A 13,669-nucleotide genomic window follows, 5' to 3' on the forward strand; every position below is an offset into this window, starting at 1 on the left:
GGACTCAGAACAACTATAAACTCTGGTTCTAAGTCTACTCCTCTGTATATTACAGAAAATATAAGAACATTAAAGAGCTATGGCTCAGAAATTTAAAACTCAGCAACAATTTTCTTTGTTTGGCCTTGGGATTATCTCAGAACTTTGTTTACTTGGACAGAATCTACATCATGTGGAGATGTGAGCAATATGACACAAAAACATGATAAATGCTTTTTTTTAAAATTTGTATTTATTTTTTGACAGGCAGAGTGGACAGTGAGAGAGAGAGAGAGAGAGAAAGGTCTTCCTTTTGCCATTCGTTCACCCTCCAATGGCCACTGCGGCCGGCGCACTGCGCTGATCCAAAGCCAGGAGCCAGGTGCTTCTCCTGGTCTCCCATGGGGTGCAGGGCCCAAGCACTTGGGCCATCCTCCACTGCACTCCCTGGCCACAGCAGAGAGCTGGCCTGGAAGAGGGGCAACTGGGACAGAATCCGGCGCCCCGACCGGGGCTAGAACCGGTGTGCCGGCGCTGTAGGCGGAGGATTAGCCTATTGACCTACGGCGCTGGCTGATAAATGCTTTTATTATTTTTTTAAAGATTTATTTACTTAGGCCGGCACCGCGGCTCACTAGGCTAATCCTCCGCCTTGTGGCGCCGGCACACCGGGTTCTAGTCCCGGTCGGGGCACCGGATTCTGTCCCGGTTGCCCCTCTTCCAGGCCAGCTCTCTGCTGTGGCCAGGGAGTGCAGTGGAGGATGGCCCAGGTGCTTGGGCCCTGCACCCCATGGGAGACCAGGAAAAGCACCTGGCTCCTGGCTCCTGGCTCCTGCCATCGGATCAGCGCGGTGCGCCGGCCGCAGCGCGCCAGCCGCGGCAGCCATTGGAGGGTGAACCAACGGCAAAGGAAGACCTTTCTCTCTGTCTGTCTCTCTCACTGTCCACTCTGCCTGTCAAAAAAAAAAAAGATTTATTTACTTGAAAGGCAGAGTGGGGGGGAAGCAGAGGGAGAGAGAGAAATCTTCCATCTGCTGGTTCATTCCCCTAATGGCTCCAATGGCCAGAGCTGGGCCAATCCAAAGCCAGGAGCCAGGAGCCTCTAGCTTCATCTGGGTCCCTCACGTAGGTACAAGGGCCCAAGTATGTGGGACATCTGCTGCTGCTCTCCCAGGAGCACTAGCAGGGAGCATGGAGCAGCTGAGACTCGAACCAGTGCCCAGATGGGATACTGGCACCACAGGTGGTAGCTTTACCTGCCACACCACAGTGCCAACCCAATAAATGTTTTTAAAATTCATACATAAACCTTGGAACTCTAGAAGGCTGAACTAATGCCAATAAAGTTTTAATTAATTTACCCTTGGATTTTCTTTAATTTGCAGGGCTAATATAACTAACTTGCAATATAACCTTGAAAACATCTCTCAGAAGCACTGTCAGCCCCAGTGTTCATGTTTAGTTGGAAATTTATCATTTGTCCTGTCTACTTCAGAGTTGATGTGAGATGCTGAAATCTCCAAAAAGGATAAAGGACAAAGGAAAACTCTGAAAAGCAAAAAGCACCATATTATACACATTAAGAACTTCCTACAGAAAATTCAATGCTCTAATAGCACAGATACTCAATGTAAAATGAGAGTATCTGTTACAATGTTTGACTAAAAAATAGAAATCAGTTTATTAATTTTTAATACTACTTTTCTTCCTCTGTATCTTAATTTAACATACTCTTTTGCCATTAACTCTGCCAAGTGGCAGTTTTCCCACATATGCATCTTTCAATTTAAGGTTTTTCTAACTCTAATTTCCTTTCTTCCAGAGGATTAGTCTGACATACAACTTCATTCAAGAGGAGAAAAACATACTTTTTAAAATTTACTTATTTATTTATTTGACAGGTAGAGTTACAGACAGTGAGAGAGACAGAGAGAAAGGTCTTCCTTCCGTTGGTTCACTTCCCAGATGGCTGCAACGGCCGGAGCTACACTGATCCAAAGCCAGGAGCCAGATGCTTCCTCCTGGTCTCCCTTGTGGGTGCAGGGCCCAAGCACTTGGGCCATCCTTCACTGCCCTCCAGGACCACAGCAGAGAGCTGGACTGGAAGAGGAGCAACCGGGACTAGAACCTGGTGCCCATATGGGATGCTGGCACCACAGGCGGAGGATTAACCTAGTGCACCACGGTGCTGGCCCCGAAAAACATACTTAAAGACAGGGAAAGGCAGGGAGCATCCGTAAGATCCAGGTCACCTTGAATACCTACACCTACCACAGAAGAACTGGAGGTTTCTCTAGAAGCCAGTTACCGATGAGGAGATGAAAGACAAGCATGCAGCCTCAGGGTTAAAACATTAATCATGAAAAGTCTTAGGTTCCCTGGATTTAGCTCCCCCATACAACTTTTTAAGCAAATTGGCTTTTGTGGATTAAAAGTTGAGATTCCTCTCTGATGGTCTGTTTATATTTTTTATATATACATATACATATATATATATGTATTTTAAGATTTATTTATTTGAGAGGCTGAGTTAGAGACAGAGAGGGAGAGACAGAGAGAGAGAGAGAGAGAGAGAGAGAGATTGTCTGTCTGCTTTCTGCTGGTTCACTCCCTAAATGGCTGCAATGGCTGGAGCTGAGGCAATCTGCAGCCAAGCTGCTTCTGGATCTCTCATGTGGGTAGAAGGACCCAAGCAGTTGGGCCGCTTTCATCTGCTTTCCCAGATGCAACTGGAAGGGAGCTGGATCAGAAGTAGAGCAGCTGGGACTTGAACCAGCACCCATATGGGAAGCTGGTGCCCCAGGCGGAAGCTTAACCTACTATGCCACAGGCTGCCCCTGATGCTCCAGTCTTTAGGGTCCATTTCTGCTATCACTGGGTATCTGAAATATTTCCATCAGCGGTAAGTTTTTTATACTTCTGCTAGAGTCTGTGCTAGAATACCATCCAAGTTATAAAGTCCCTTCCCTCCCACAGGCTACTTATACCTAGGCGCAATGTTTTTAACATAAGTACACCCACCCACCCTTTGGAAGGAAACAGGGACTCCATGCTACACACAAACCAAAAGTTCACTTCAGGAGAGGAAAGGACACTCACCAGGAACAGTTTAAATAAGCCTCAGGGAGTTTAGGTGCTCTCATTTCCATATGAATTTCTCTAGCTGTGCAACAGTAACCTGCTTTAAAGAATGATTTTCTCTTTCAACTGCCTTCTTCAAGGGGCCTCAGTTAACTTTAATTCTATTATCAAAGAAATTTTTGAAAAGTAGAGTTTAAATAGAATGACATTTATCAAACTCAAATGAAATCTACTTTATGTATCTTCTTTCAAAACAATTTCCCTCATAAGGGTCCAGGAAAATAAGATATTTGAAACCTTCAAATTCTCCACATAATTCCTAGATTTTACAACTACAAAAGCAACTGACTTTCTCTCAGATTCTTTAACATGTTAATATACTGATGATCCTATGTATTGTCCCTCACATTATCATAATCTGTTAAAGATTTATTTATTTATTTGAAAGGAATAGTTAGAGAGAGAGGATCCTCTCACTGCTCTCCCAGGTGCATCAGCAGGGAGCTGGATCAGAAGTGGAGCGTCTGGGAATCAAATCAGCGCCCATAGGAGATGCTAGAAATACACGCAGTGGCTTAACTCACTATGCCACACACTGGTCCCAATAAATATATCCTTGAAAAAAAATCTAAATTTAAGACCTGAAACTTTGAAAAGTACCAGAAAAACATATAACAGAGACATTTTAAGAGACTGGAATGAGCAAGGATTATCTGGAGTCAGATCACAAACAAAGGAACAAAACCACAGGAAACACAACCAAAAATACACATACAGGATCTCATCAAACTAAAGAGCTTTTGTCCAGCAAAGGAAACAATTAACAGAGGGAAGAAACAATTTATAATGGGAGAAAATATCTGCAAACTATATATTTGATAATAACCGGGATGCGCAGGAATGCAAAGAACCCAACAGTTTAAAAAATCCGATTAAAAAATGGCAGTAAAGATTTCAACAGTTTGCTCCCACACGGAAACATAAAGTGAAAAATACTGTTTGAGTACTAGTTATAGCATTAAATCTCAATGTACAGCACACTAAGGACAGAGATCCTACATGAAGAGTAAGTGCACAGTGACTCCTGTTGTTGACTTAACAAATTGACACTCTTGTTTATGGCGTCAGTACTGAAATCTTTACTTAATGTATGCTAAACTGATCTTCTGTATATAAAGAGAATCGAAAATGAATCTTGATGTGAATGGAAGGGGAGAGGGAGTGGGAAAGGGGAGGGTTGCGGGTGGGAGGGACGATATGGGGGGGAAGCCATTGTAATCCATAAGCTGTATTTTGGAAATTTATATTCATTAAATAAAAGTTAAAAAAAATGGCAGTAAACAGGCATTTTCCAAAGGAAGACACAAAAATGGACACCTGGAACTTGAAAAATGCTATCACTAATCATCAAGGAAATGCAAGTCAAAAACACAAGGAGACATCAACTCACTCCAGTGTGGCTACTAACAAAAAGACAAAGCAAAACAAATGCTGGTGAGGATGCGGAGAAAAGGGAACCCTTGCACGTCGTTGGTGGGAATGTAACTTAGCCCTTGTGGAAAAGGGTATGAAGGCTCCTTAAGAAAGCTAGAAAGCACAATTACATGTAATCCCACTACTGAGTATATACTGAAGGGAAATGAGATCACTCACCATCCATTACAAGAAGTGGAAACAATCTACATGTCTGACTGATGAATGGATAAACAAAACATACAGAGATATGATGGAATATTATTCAGCCATAAAAAAGGATGGGAAATTTTCCATTTGCAACACCATGATGCAACTAGAGGTCACTATGTGAAAGAAATAAGCCAAGAACAGAAACACAAGTACTATATGATCTCACTAATGTGTGGCATTTAAAAAAGTTAATCTCAGTGTGTGTGTTGTGGCCATAAACCATAGCTTGGGATACCTGCATCCTGTATCACAGTGCTAGTCTGAGTGCCAGCTACTCCCTTTTTGGTCCAGCTTCCTGCTAATGCATGCTGGCAGGCAGCAGATGACGACTCAAATGCCTGGGCCACTGGATGGACTTCTAAGCTAGTGCCTTTGGCCTGGCTCAGCCCTGGCTGTTGCAAGCATTTGGGGAATGAGCCAGGAGACACAAGACCTCTTCTTCCTCTCTGTCGTTCTGCCTTTCAATTAAATAAACCTTTAAAAAAAAAATCTCTGCCTTTCAAGTAAATTAAAATAAATAAATAGATCTCATAGAAGCTGAAAGTAGAATGGTGGTTACCATAGGCTGAGGAGAGAAAAAGAGAGGATGGGTGATTAAGAGGTACTAAGTTATAGTTAGGAGTAAGATGTTCTAGTGTTCTACTGCACAGTAGGGTGACTGTAGATTAATGATAATGTACTACAAATTTCTCTGAAAAAATAAAACTAGAAGAAAGGGATTTTTTTAAAGGTTTTACACCAAAGAAATAAATGTTTGAGGAGATAGGCATGTTTACCTTGATTAGACATTACACAATGTATACACATATCAAAACATCACATGGTACCTCTATGAATATATACAAATTTTATGTATCAGTTAAAATTTTTAAAAAGCTATTAAGGGAAGAAAGAACCAAAAGTATAGGTGAGATAATCACACAGAAAATCCCACAATCGATGCTGTGTCTACTTAAATCTGCTCTCCTGGGGACAAGTCACTAATTCAGATTTTTTTTTTAACTTATGATTTATTCTGCTTTTGGAAATGTACTAGATGGAAAGGAACACATCACAAGTCTGCTACAAATGACATGTAAGTACCACAAATTTTAAGGAGTAAGAGGAATGAAAAAAAAGAATTGTCTTTCACACTTGATTCCTCAATTACCCATAGGGGGAAGAACAAGTTTCAACCTTACACTACATATAGCTGCGAACCAGCAGCTCTGGCTCTACCTGAGCTCTGTCTAAAGCATGAGTGGTTGCTCGATACCTGCACGAGACCGTCCCAGGCTGAGCCCTACCTTGCTGCCTGGGCTCCCTTCTCTTCATCAGAGCTCACGGCCACATCACATGTGTCTTCTGCAGCAGGAGAAACAGCCTGCTCTTCCTTTTTGCTGTCTTGTTTGCATTTCTTTCTCCTTCGTTTTTTCTTTTTCACAGAAGTTGGAGTAAAAATCGTCTCTGTTTCCAGGATGTGTGAGATGTCTGAACTCTGAGATGATCTTTCATTTCCAACTGATTTCACCAAACAGGTGTCAATATCTTTAAAGAACTGATCTTCAGTAGGAATTGGTGAGGTGGCAAGGTAGGCAGGAAGCTTTTCCTTAAAAAGAATGTGGAGAAAAAAAAGTTAATCTATGCCAAACCAGACAGCGAATCAAAACAATGAATTGTTTAAGTCTATAAATTTTCAGTGGTACACACATTCCTTACTCAAGGTCAGAAAGCCACACTGAACTGAGATATAGCCTGCTCCATGTTCATCTAATGTTTATTGGATAAATTAGCAAATGTCTCATTTGAAGGAGAAACAAACACTACAGTCTGGTGAATCTGGTCACACATAAAACAGGAAAAAGGCTGGAAAGTTGATCTCCTCCAAGTTAATTTTGCTAAGCACACTTTTTAAATGAAATTACAAGAATAACCCCACAGAACTAAGGAACACACTGTCAGTGCAGTCCTCTCATCTGTGGATTTATACAATCGGTATAATCCATATCAATCAGTGATATGGATTAAACCTAATTTTAAAGAAATACATTAAAAGTATTTTATTCACTGGGCGGCGCTGTGGTGCAGTAGGTTAATCTTCTGCCTGTGGTGCTGGCATCCCATATGGGCACTGGTTCGAGTCCCGGCTGCTCCTCTTCCAATCCAGCTCTCTCCTATGGCCTGGGAAAGCAGTAGAAGATGGCCCAGGTCCTTGGGCCACTGCACCCACATGAGAGAATGGGAAGAAGCACCTGGCTCCTGGCTTCAAATCGGTGCAGCCATGGCCATTGCGGCCATTTGGGGAGTGAACCAGCGGAAGAAAGACCTTTCTGTCTCTCCCTCTCACTGTCTGTAACTCTACCTCTCAAATAAATAAATAAATCAATAAACAAAACTTCTGTGACAACTGTCAATGATTATGTTTTAGGCCGGCGCTGCGGCTCACTAAGCTAATCCTCCGTCTTGTGGCGCCGGCACACCGGGTTCTAGTCCCAGACTGGGCGCTGGATTCTGTCCCGGTTGCCCCTCTTCCAGGCCAGCTCTCTGCTGTGGCCCGGGAGTGCAGTGGAGGATGGCTCAGGTGCTTGGACCCTGCACCCGCATGGGACACCAGGAGAAGCACCTGGCTCCTGGCTTCAGATCAGCGCAATGCGCTGGCCGCAGCATGCCGGCCGCGGTGGCCGTTGGAGGGTGAACCAATGGCAAAGGAAGACCTTTCTCTGTCTATCTCACTGTCCACTCTGCCTGTCAAAAAAAAAAAAAAAAAAAGAATTATGTTTTATCCTGCTCTTTCCCTGTTTCCAGTGAAGTTTTTCTTAGGCCATGAAATACCAACAAGGTAACAAAAATAAGTAACTAAGATACTAGGAAGACTTCTTGGCTGGTGAAGTTCCCTCTCACAAATCACACTGTTTTAATACTTCCTCTAGATGTTGGTATTAAGTTGCTGGCTTTTAACAAAAAATAATAAACATAAGCTCGTTTTGCTATATTTTTTGGTGACTTTTCAGTGTGTATGAATTTATAACAAATTGGAAGTTCACCATCCCACCCCACCCCCTCTTTTTTTTTTTTTTTAAAGAATAAAGATGGGCCAGCACTGTGGTGTAGTGGGTAAAAGCCCCAGCCTGCAGGGTTAGCATCCCATATGGGTGCAGGTTCGAGTCCTAGCTGCTCCATTTTTTTTATAGTCAATTTTTTTGTTAACTTTTATTTAATAAATATAAATTTCCAAAGTACAGCTTTTGGATTACAGTGGCTTTTTCCCCCCATAACCTCCCTCCCACCTGCAACCTTCCCATCTCTCGCTCCCTCTCCCATCCCATTCATGTCAAGATTCATTTTCAATTATCTTTATATACAGAAGATCAATTTAGTATATACTAAGTAAAGATTTCAACAGTTTGCACCCACACCGAAACAAAAAGTATAAAGTACTGTTTGAGTACTAGTTACACCATTAATTCGCATAGTACAACACATTAAGGACAGAGATCCTACATGGGGAATAAATGCACAGTGACTCCTGTTGTTGATTTAACAATTTGACACTCTTGTTTATGGCGTCAGTAATCACCCGAGGCTCTTGTCATGAGTTGCCAAGGCTATGGAAGCCTCTTGAGTTTGCCAGCTCCGATCTTGTTTAGGCAAGGCCATAGTCAAAGTGGAAGTTCTCTCCTCCCTTCAGAGAAAGGTACCTCCTTCCTTGATGGCCTGTTCTTTCCGCTGGGATCTCACTCACAGAGATCTTTCATTTAGGTTTTTTTTTTCTTTTCTTTTTTTTGGCCACAGTGTCTTGGCTTTCCATGTTTAAAATACTCTCATGGGCTTTTCAGCTGGATCCAAATGCCTTAAGGGCTGATTCTGAGGCCAGAGTGCTGTTTAGAACATCTGCCATTCTATGAGTCTGCTGTGTATCCTGCTTCCCATGTTGGATCTTCTCTCCTTTTTAATCCTATCAGTTTTAGCAGACACTAATCTTGTTTATGTGATCCCTTTGACTCTTAATCCTATCATTAGGATCAATTATGAACTGAACTGATCACTTTGACTAGTGAGATGGCATTGGTACATGCCACCTTGATGGGATTGAATTGGAATCCCCTGGCACGTTTCTAACTCTACTGTTGGGGGCAAGTTCTATTGAGCATGTGCTGAACTGTACGTCTCCTTCCTCTCTTATTCCCACTCTTTTATTTAATTTTCAGTTAAATTTAAGCACCTAAGAATAACTGTGTGTTAATTAAGGAGTTCAACCAATAGTATTAAGTAGAACAAAAAAATACTAAAAGGGATAAAGTATTGTTGTTCCTTGACAGTCAGGACAAGGGCTGATCAAGTCATTGTTTCTCATAGTGTCTTTTTCACTTCAACAGGTTTCCTTTTTGGTGCTTGGTTAGTTGTCACCGATCGGGGAGAACATATGATATTTGTCCCTTTGTGACTGGCTTAATTCACTCAGCGTGATGTTTTCCAGATTCCTCCATTTTGTTACAAATGACCAGATTTCATTTTTTTTAACTGCTGTATAGTATTCTATAGAGTACATATCCCATAATTTCTTTATCCAGTCTACTCTTGATGGGCATTTAGGTTGATTCCAGGTCTTAGCTATTGTGAATTGACCTAGCTGCTCCATTTCTAACCCAACTCCCAGCTGACATGCCTGGGAAAGCAGCGAAGGATGGCCAATTGCTTGAGCCCCTGCACTGACATGGGAGATCTAGATGAAGCTCCTGGCTCCTGAATGGCTCAGCTCTAGGCATTAAGGCAATTTGGGGAGTAAACCAGCAGGTAGAATATCTATCTCTCTGCCTCTGCTTCTTTCTGTAACTCTGCTTTCAAATAATAAATAAAGAGAATAATTATTTATTTATTTATTTGAAAGGCAGAGTTAGAGATAGATGCAGCAGGGGAGGGGGAGCATGAGGGCAGAGTGGTGGCAAATAGAGTGGGAGAAGGAGAGAGAGCTCTTCCATCCACTGTTTCACTTCCTAAAAGGCCGCAGCTGGGCCAGGTCAAAGCCAGGAGCTTCAATCACGTCTTCCACTGGGTGGTAGGGGCCCAGGTAATTGGGTCACCTTCACTGCTTTCCCAGATGCATTAGTAGGGAACTTCATCAAAAGTGGTCATAGGTGGCAGCACAAACCAGTGCCAAAAAACCAGTCCCAACAGTTCATCTTTAAGACCAAAATAGTCGTCCTGTAGTCTCAGTTCCATGAAGCTTATCACTTTTGCTATCTGAGGTACTATTCTTTATGCAGAAAAATGTAAAGATGACTTCTAAAGATTGTTTTTAGAAGAACTATATTAAATTCATCAAGAAAAGTTCTACCACAGTTCAAAGTGGCAGATACAGAGCTGTGTGTGTGTGTGTGGATGGGTGAGGAAGGTAGACAAAGTATCTCTCATGATGAAAGAGGCCAAACACATAATCACTCATAAAAGGACAAAGGCCAATTTAATTGAGATCTCTTAAGATCATAATAAATTAATTTCCATTCAAGATTAGGAATGTAACGTCCTTAACTAAAATGGTAAACATGTTTTCTCAGTTTAAAGGTTACATGTGTGCAAACAGTCTCAGTTAATACGTCTTGATTACTTAGGCAGAACTGAATGAATTCAAATCAAGGTGTAAACTGTAATAAGCATTAAATAAGAAAAATCAATAAAGTAAAAAAAGATGGACCTTTCCTTTCAGAAAAAGCAAGTACAAAGGCTTTTTTCTATGCTCGCTGTACCCTCAAACGTGATGTAGAGAAAGTTCCTTATCTCTCCAGTTTTTTTCCACAGCTTAGTTTTCCAACCTAAGCTAAAGCTTGCCTAACCAGTAACAATTATTGCTACAACCAAGTATAAAAACTACTGAACTATTCTGGGGCATGTACAGGAGACCTGAGCACAACAGCTAAAGTAGATGCAATCCTTGAGAACTCACATATTCCTCTTCAGTCTCCTCCACAAAGAAAGCTTCTCCATTGTCACCCAACTTCATGTGAAGATCCACTGCATTGCCATTGATTTCTATATCGATCTAAGGAGAAAGGAACAATAAGGTATAATTTTGCACCCAAAGAATCTCTCATTCAAGTTAAACTCAATCTAAATTCTGGGTTCTCAAGACGAACTTAGTACTAAGGGTCCTAGAGCCACTGCCCCAGAAAAACATTGCTACCTGCCCCACATCCCATTTCTAAAAAGACAAAAATGGACTTGAGTGGGGAGAGGATGGCTAACCAGGAATCAAAAGAAAGTGTTTCTCCATCTACTTCTACAATAAATAAAAATTTTAATTACTTAATTCACCAAAGTTGTAAAATAGGAGAAATATCACTATTACCAAATATGAGTACCTTCCAAGTTATGGAACTGGCAGGCCTTTCCTTGCATAGTTCAGATCTGTGTAAATTTCAGTAACCTCAGTATGTGGGTTGTGGGCAACTTCACTGCCAGCTCTTCAGTCCACAGGTCACCAAGTGGGTAACAGAAGCCATCATGACCAGTGACCAACCATGTCATTTCTTCAAGGTCTGCCAGTGACTGATCACTGCACATCAATTGCCGTTCAGGGACAGACAACAAAATGCTGTTGTGTGGACACCTCATCTCTCAGTGATTGGCCAAGATCAAAGTGCATCAAAGAGACAAAAAGTGATAATGCTGGAAGTGAAATTCAAATTGAACATCACAGAATTACAGAAAAAATGGCTGACCATGGGGACGATGACTGCTGATAATCAAGAGACTCTAGAAATACAGCCAGAGGAAAAAAAATGCATGATAAAAAGTACTTATTTTTATTAAGTTTAAAGGCATATTTTAACTTTTATTTATTTGAAAGGCAAAGAGATAGTGATATATATATCTCCCATCCACTGTTTTACTCCTCAAATGCCTACAGCTAGGGCTGGGCCAGGCCAAAGCAAGGGACTCAATTTGGTCTCTCAAATGGGTGGGCAGGGACCCAAGTACTTGGGTTATCACCTGCTGCCTCCATGGTGCACATCAGTAGAAGGTGGGACTGGGAGTAGAGCCTGGACTTGAACCCAGGCACTTTGATATCAGAAGCAGGCATCCCAAGTGGTATCTTAACTGTTACATCAAATGTCCTCCCCAAAGACATATTTTATACATGTACAGAAGTATAATCTTAATCACACAGATGTAGGCTAGCAATTCTGAAAGTATTTCAAGTTTTCCAGGACTGAACAAATAAGTAGATACACTGGATAATTAGAGCTATGTTTCTCATGGTCAGAAAAAGGTTATAAATAAGGAGATGGGAACGAAGCCTGTGGATAGGCTGGAATCAGAAGAATCCCTGAGAACTCAAGATTGTTCCGATCAATGTAGATGTGCGCATGGTATGCGTATGTATGAGAACACACATACACACACACTCACTCACTCACTCTCCTAGCTCTCTAGGCTGAGACAGTATAGAATCAAAGATGCTTCAATAGTAATGAGCACACTTAGTTTTGACACCTTCGTTTCTATTTAAATATTCTCCTATAAAAGGTATCAGAGCTCCCAGGAGAAGTCAAGCGATTTCTTGATGGAGGCAGGGAAGTAGCTAAATCTGGAGCACTTCATGGTGCAAAAAAGCCAGGAGGCGCTCAAAAAATGATGGGAGCATTTAAAAGAGACTTGAAGGAGTTACACTAATAGTCAAAGTGTGCCAATTCAAGCAACTAAATAAGTATGATGGTACTTTAAAAAGTCTGGAAAAGGGGCTGGAACTGTGGCACCAGTGGGTTGAGGCCCCAGACTGCAGTGCTGGCGTCCCATATGGGTGCTGGTTAAGGTCTCAGCCACTGCACTTCCAAGCCAGCTCCCTACTAATGCACCTGGGAAAGCAGCAGAGGATGGCCCAAGTCCTTGGGACTCTGCACACGCATGGGAGACCTGGAAGAAGCTCCTGGATGGAAGACCTCTCCCTTTCTGTCTCTATCTCTGTAACTCTCTCAAATTCAACAACAACAACAAAAAAGTTAAAAAAAAGTCTGGAAATTGGAATTCATAGAGAAGTTTCTCTTGCTGCACCAATTTTTTTTTTTTTTTTTTTTTTGACAGGCAGAGTTAGACAGTGAGAGAGACAGAGAGAAAGGTCTTCCTTTGCCGTTGGTTCACCCTCCAATGGCCACTGCGGCCGGCACACTGTGCTAATCCAAAGCCAGGAGCCAGGTGCTTCTCCTGGTCTCCCATGGGGTGCAGGGCCCAAGCACTTGGGCCATCCTCCACTGCACTCCCGGGCCACAGCAGAGAGCTGGCCTGGAAGAGGGGCAACTGGAACAGAATCCAGCGCCCCGACCAGGACTAGAACCCGGGGTGCTGGCGCCGCAGGCGGAGGATTAGCCTACTGAGCTGTGGTGCTGGCAGCTGCACAAAATTTTTGAGATCCATACATAGTTCTTTCACTATATACATTTTCCTTGAACTCTCTAAAGACCCCTCATGAGCATGGATTTCTAAATTTTTTGCACCAAAACAAACTTATCTTTTAATTCTATTTTCCAATCTTTTAAAGTTCCCTCATAATCATAAGTGATAACTCAAATTGTAAAATTGACAAGTTCAAATGACATAAATGATTAAGTAAACAGGAGAAAAAGGCTAGCAGTGATACAGCAAATTTTTAATTAATAAATGGAGAGGGGGGGAGCAGGTGTGTAGCCCCACAGTTAAGATGCCCATGAACCTAAGTGCTTGGCTTTGATTCCTGACTCCAGTTCACGAGTCCAGCTTCCTATTAATGCAAATCTTTATAGAGGCATTGATGATGGCGCATGTAACTGGGTTCCTGCCACTCAAGGGGGAGACCTAAATCAGGCTCCCTGCTCCCAGCTGCTGTTCAGCCACTGCAGGCATTTGGAGGAGTGAACCAGCAGATGGGAACATTCTGTTACTCAAATAAGGAAACACTTGGCAAACATCATAG

General features: G+C 42.2%; 1 protein-coding gene across 3 annotated transcripts in view; it reads right to left on the minus strand.

The window, feature by feature from the left end:
• LPIN2 (lipin 2) overlaps positions 1-13,669 on the minus strand; it is a 101,971-nt gene that overhangs the window by 26,876 nt on the left and 61,426 nt on the right. For all 3 annotated transcript variants that reach the window (XM_051851363.3, XM_070050416.2, XM_002713608.6), the window contains exons 3-4: positions 10,667-10,762; positions 6,033-6,334 (exon numbers count right to left, since the gene is read on the minus strand). In XM_051851363.3, the coding sequence (XP_051707323.1) occupies positions 6,033-6,334; positions 10,667-10,762 (398 nt within the window). The remainder of the gene's footprint in view (positions 1-6,032; positions 6,335-10,666; positions 10,763-13,669) is intronic.

Source organism: Oryctolagus cuniculus, chromosome 10 (genome assembly GCF_051225735.1).
Source record: "Oryctolagus cuniculus isolate XC-2025 breed Fujian yellow rabbit chromosome 10, ASM5122573v1, whole genome shotgun sequence".
NCBI classification, from domain to species: Eukaryota; Metazoa; Chordata; class Mammalia; order Lagomorpha; family Leporidae; genus Oryctolagus; species Oryctolagus cuniculus.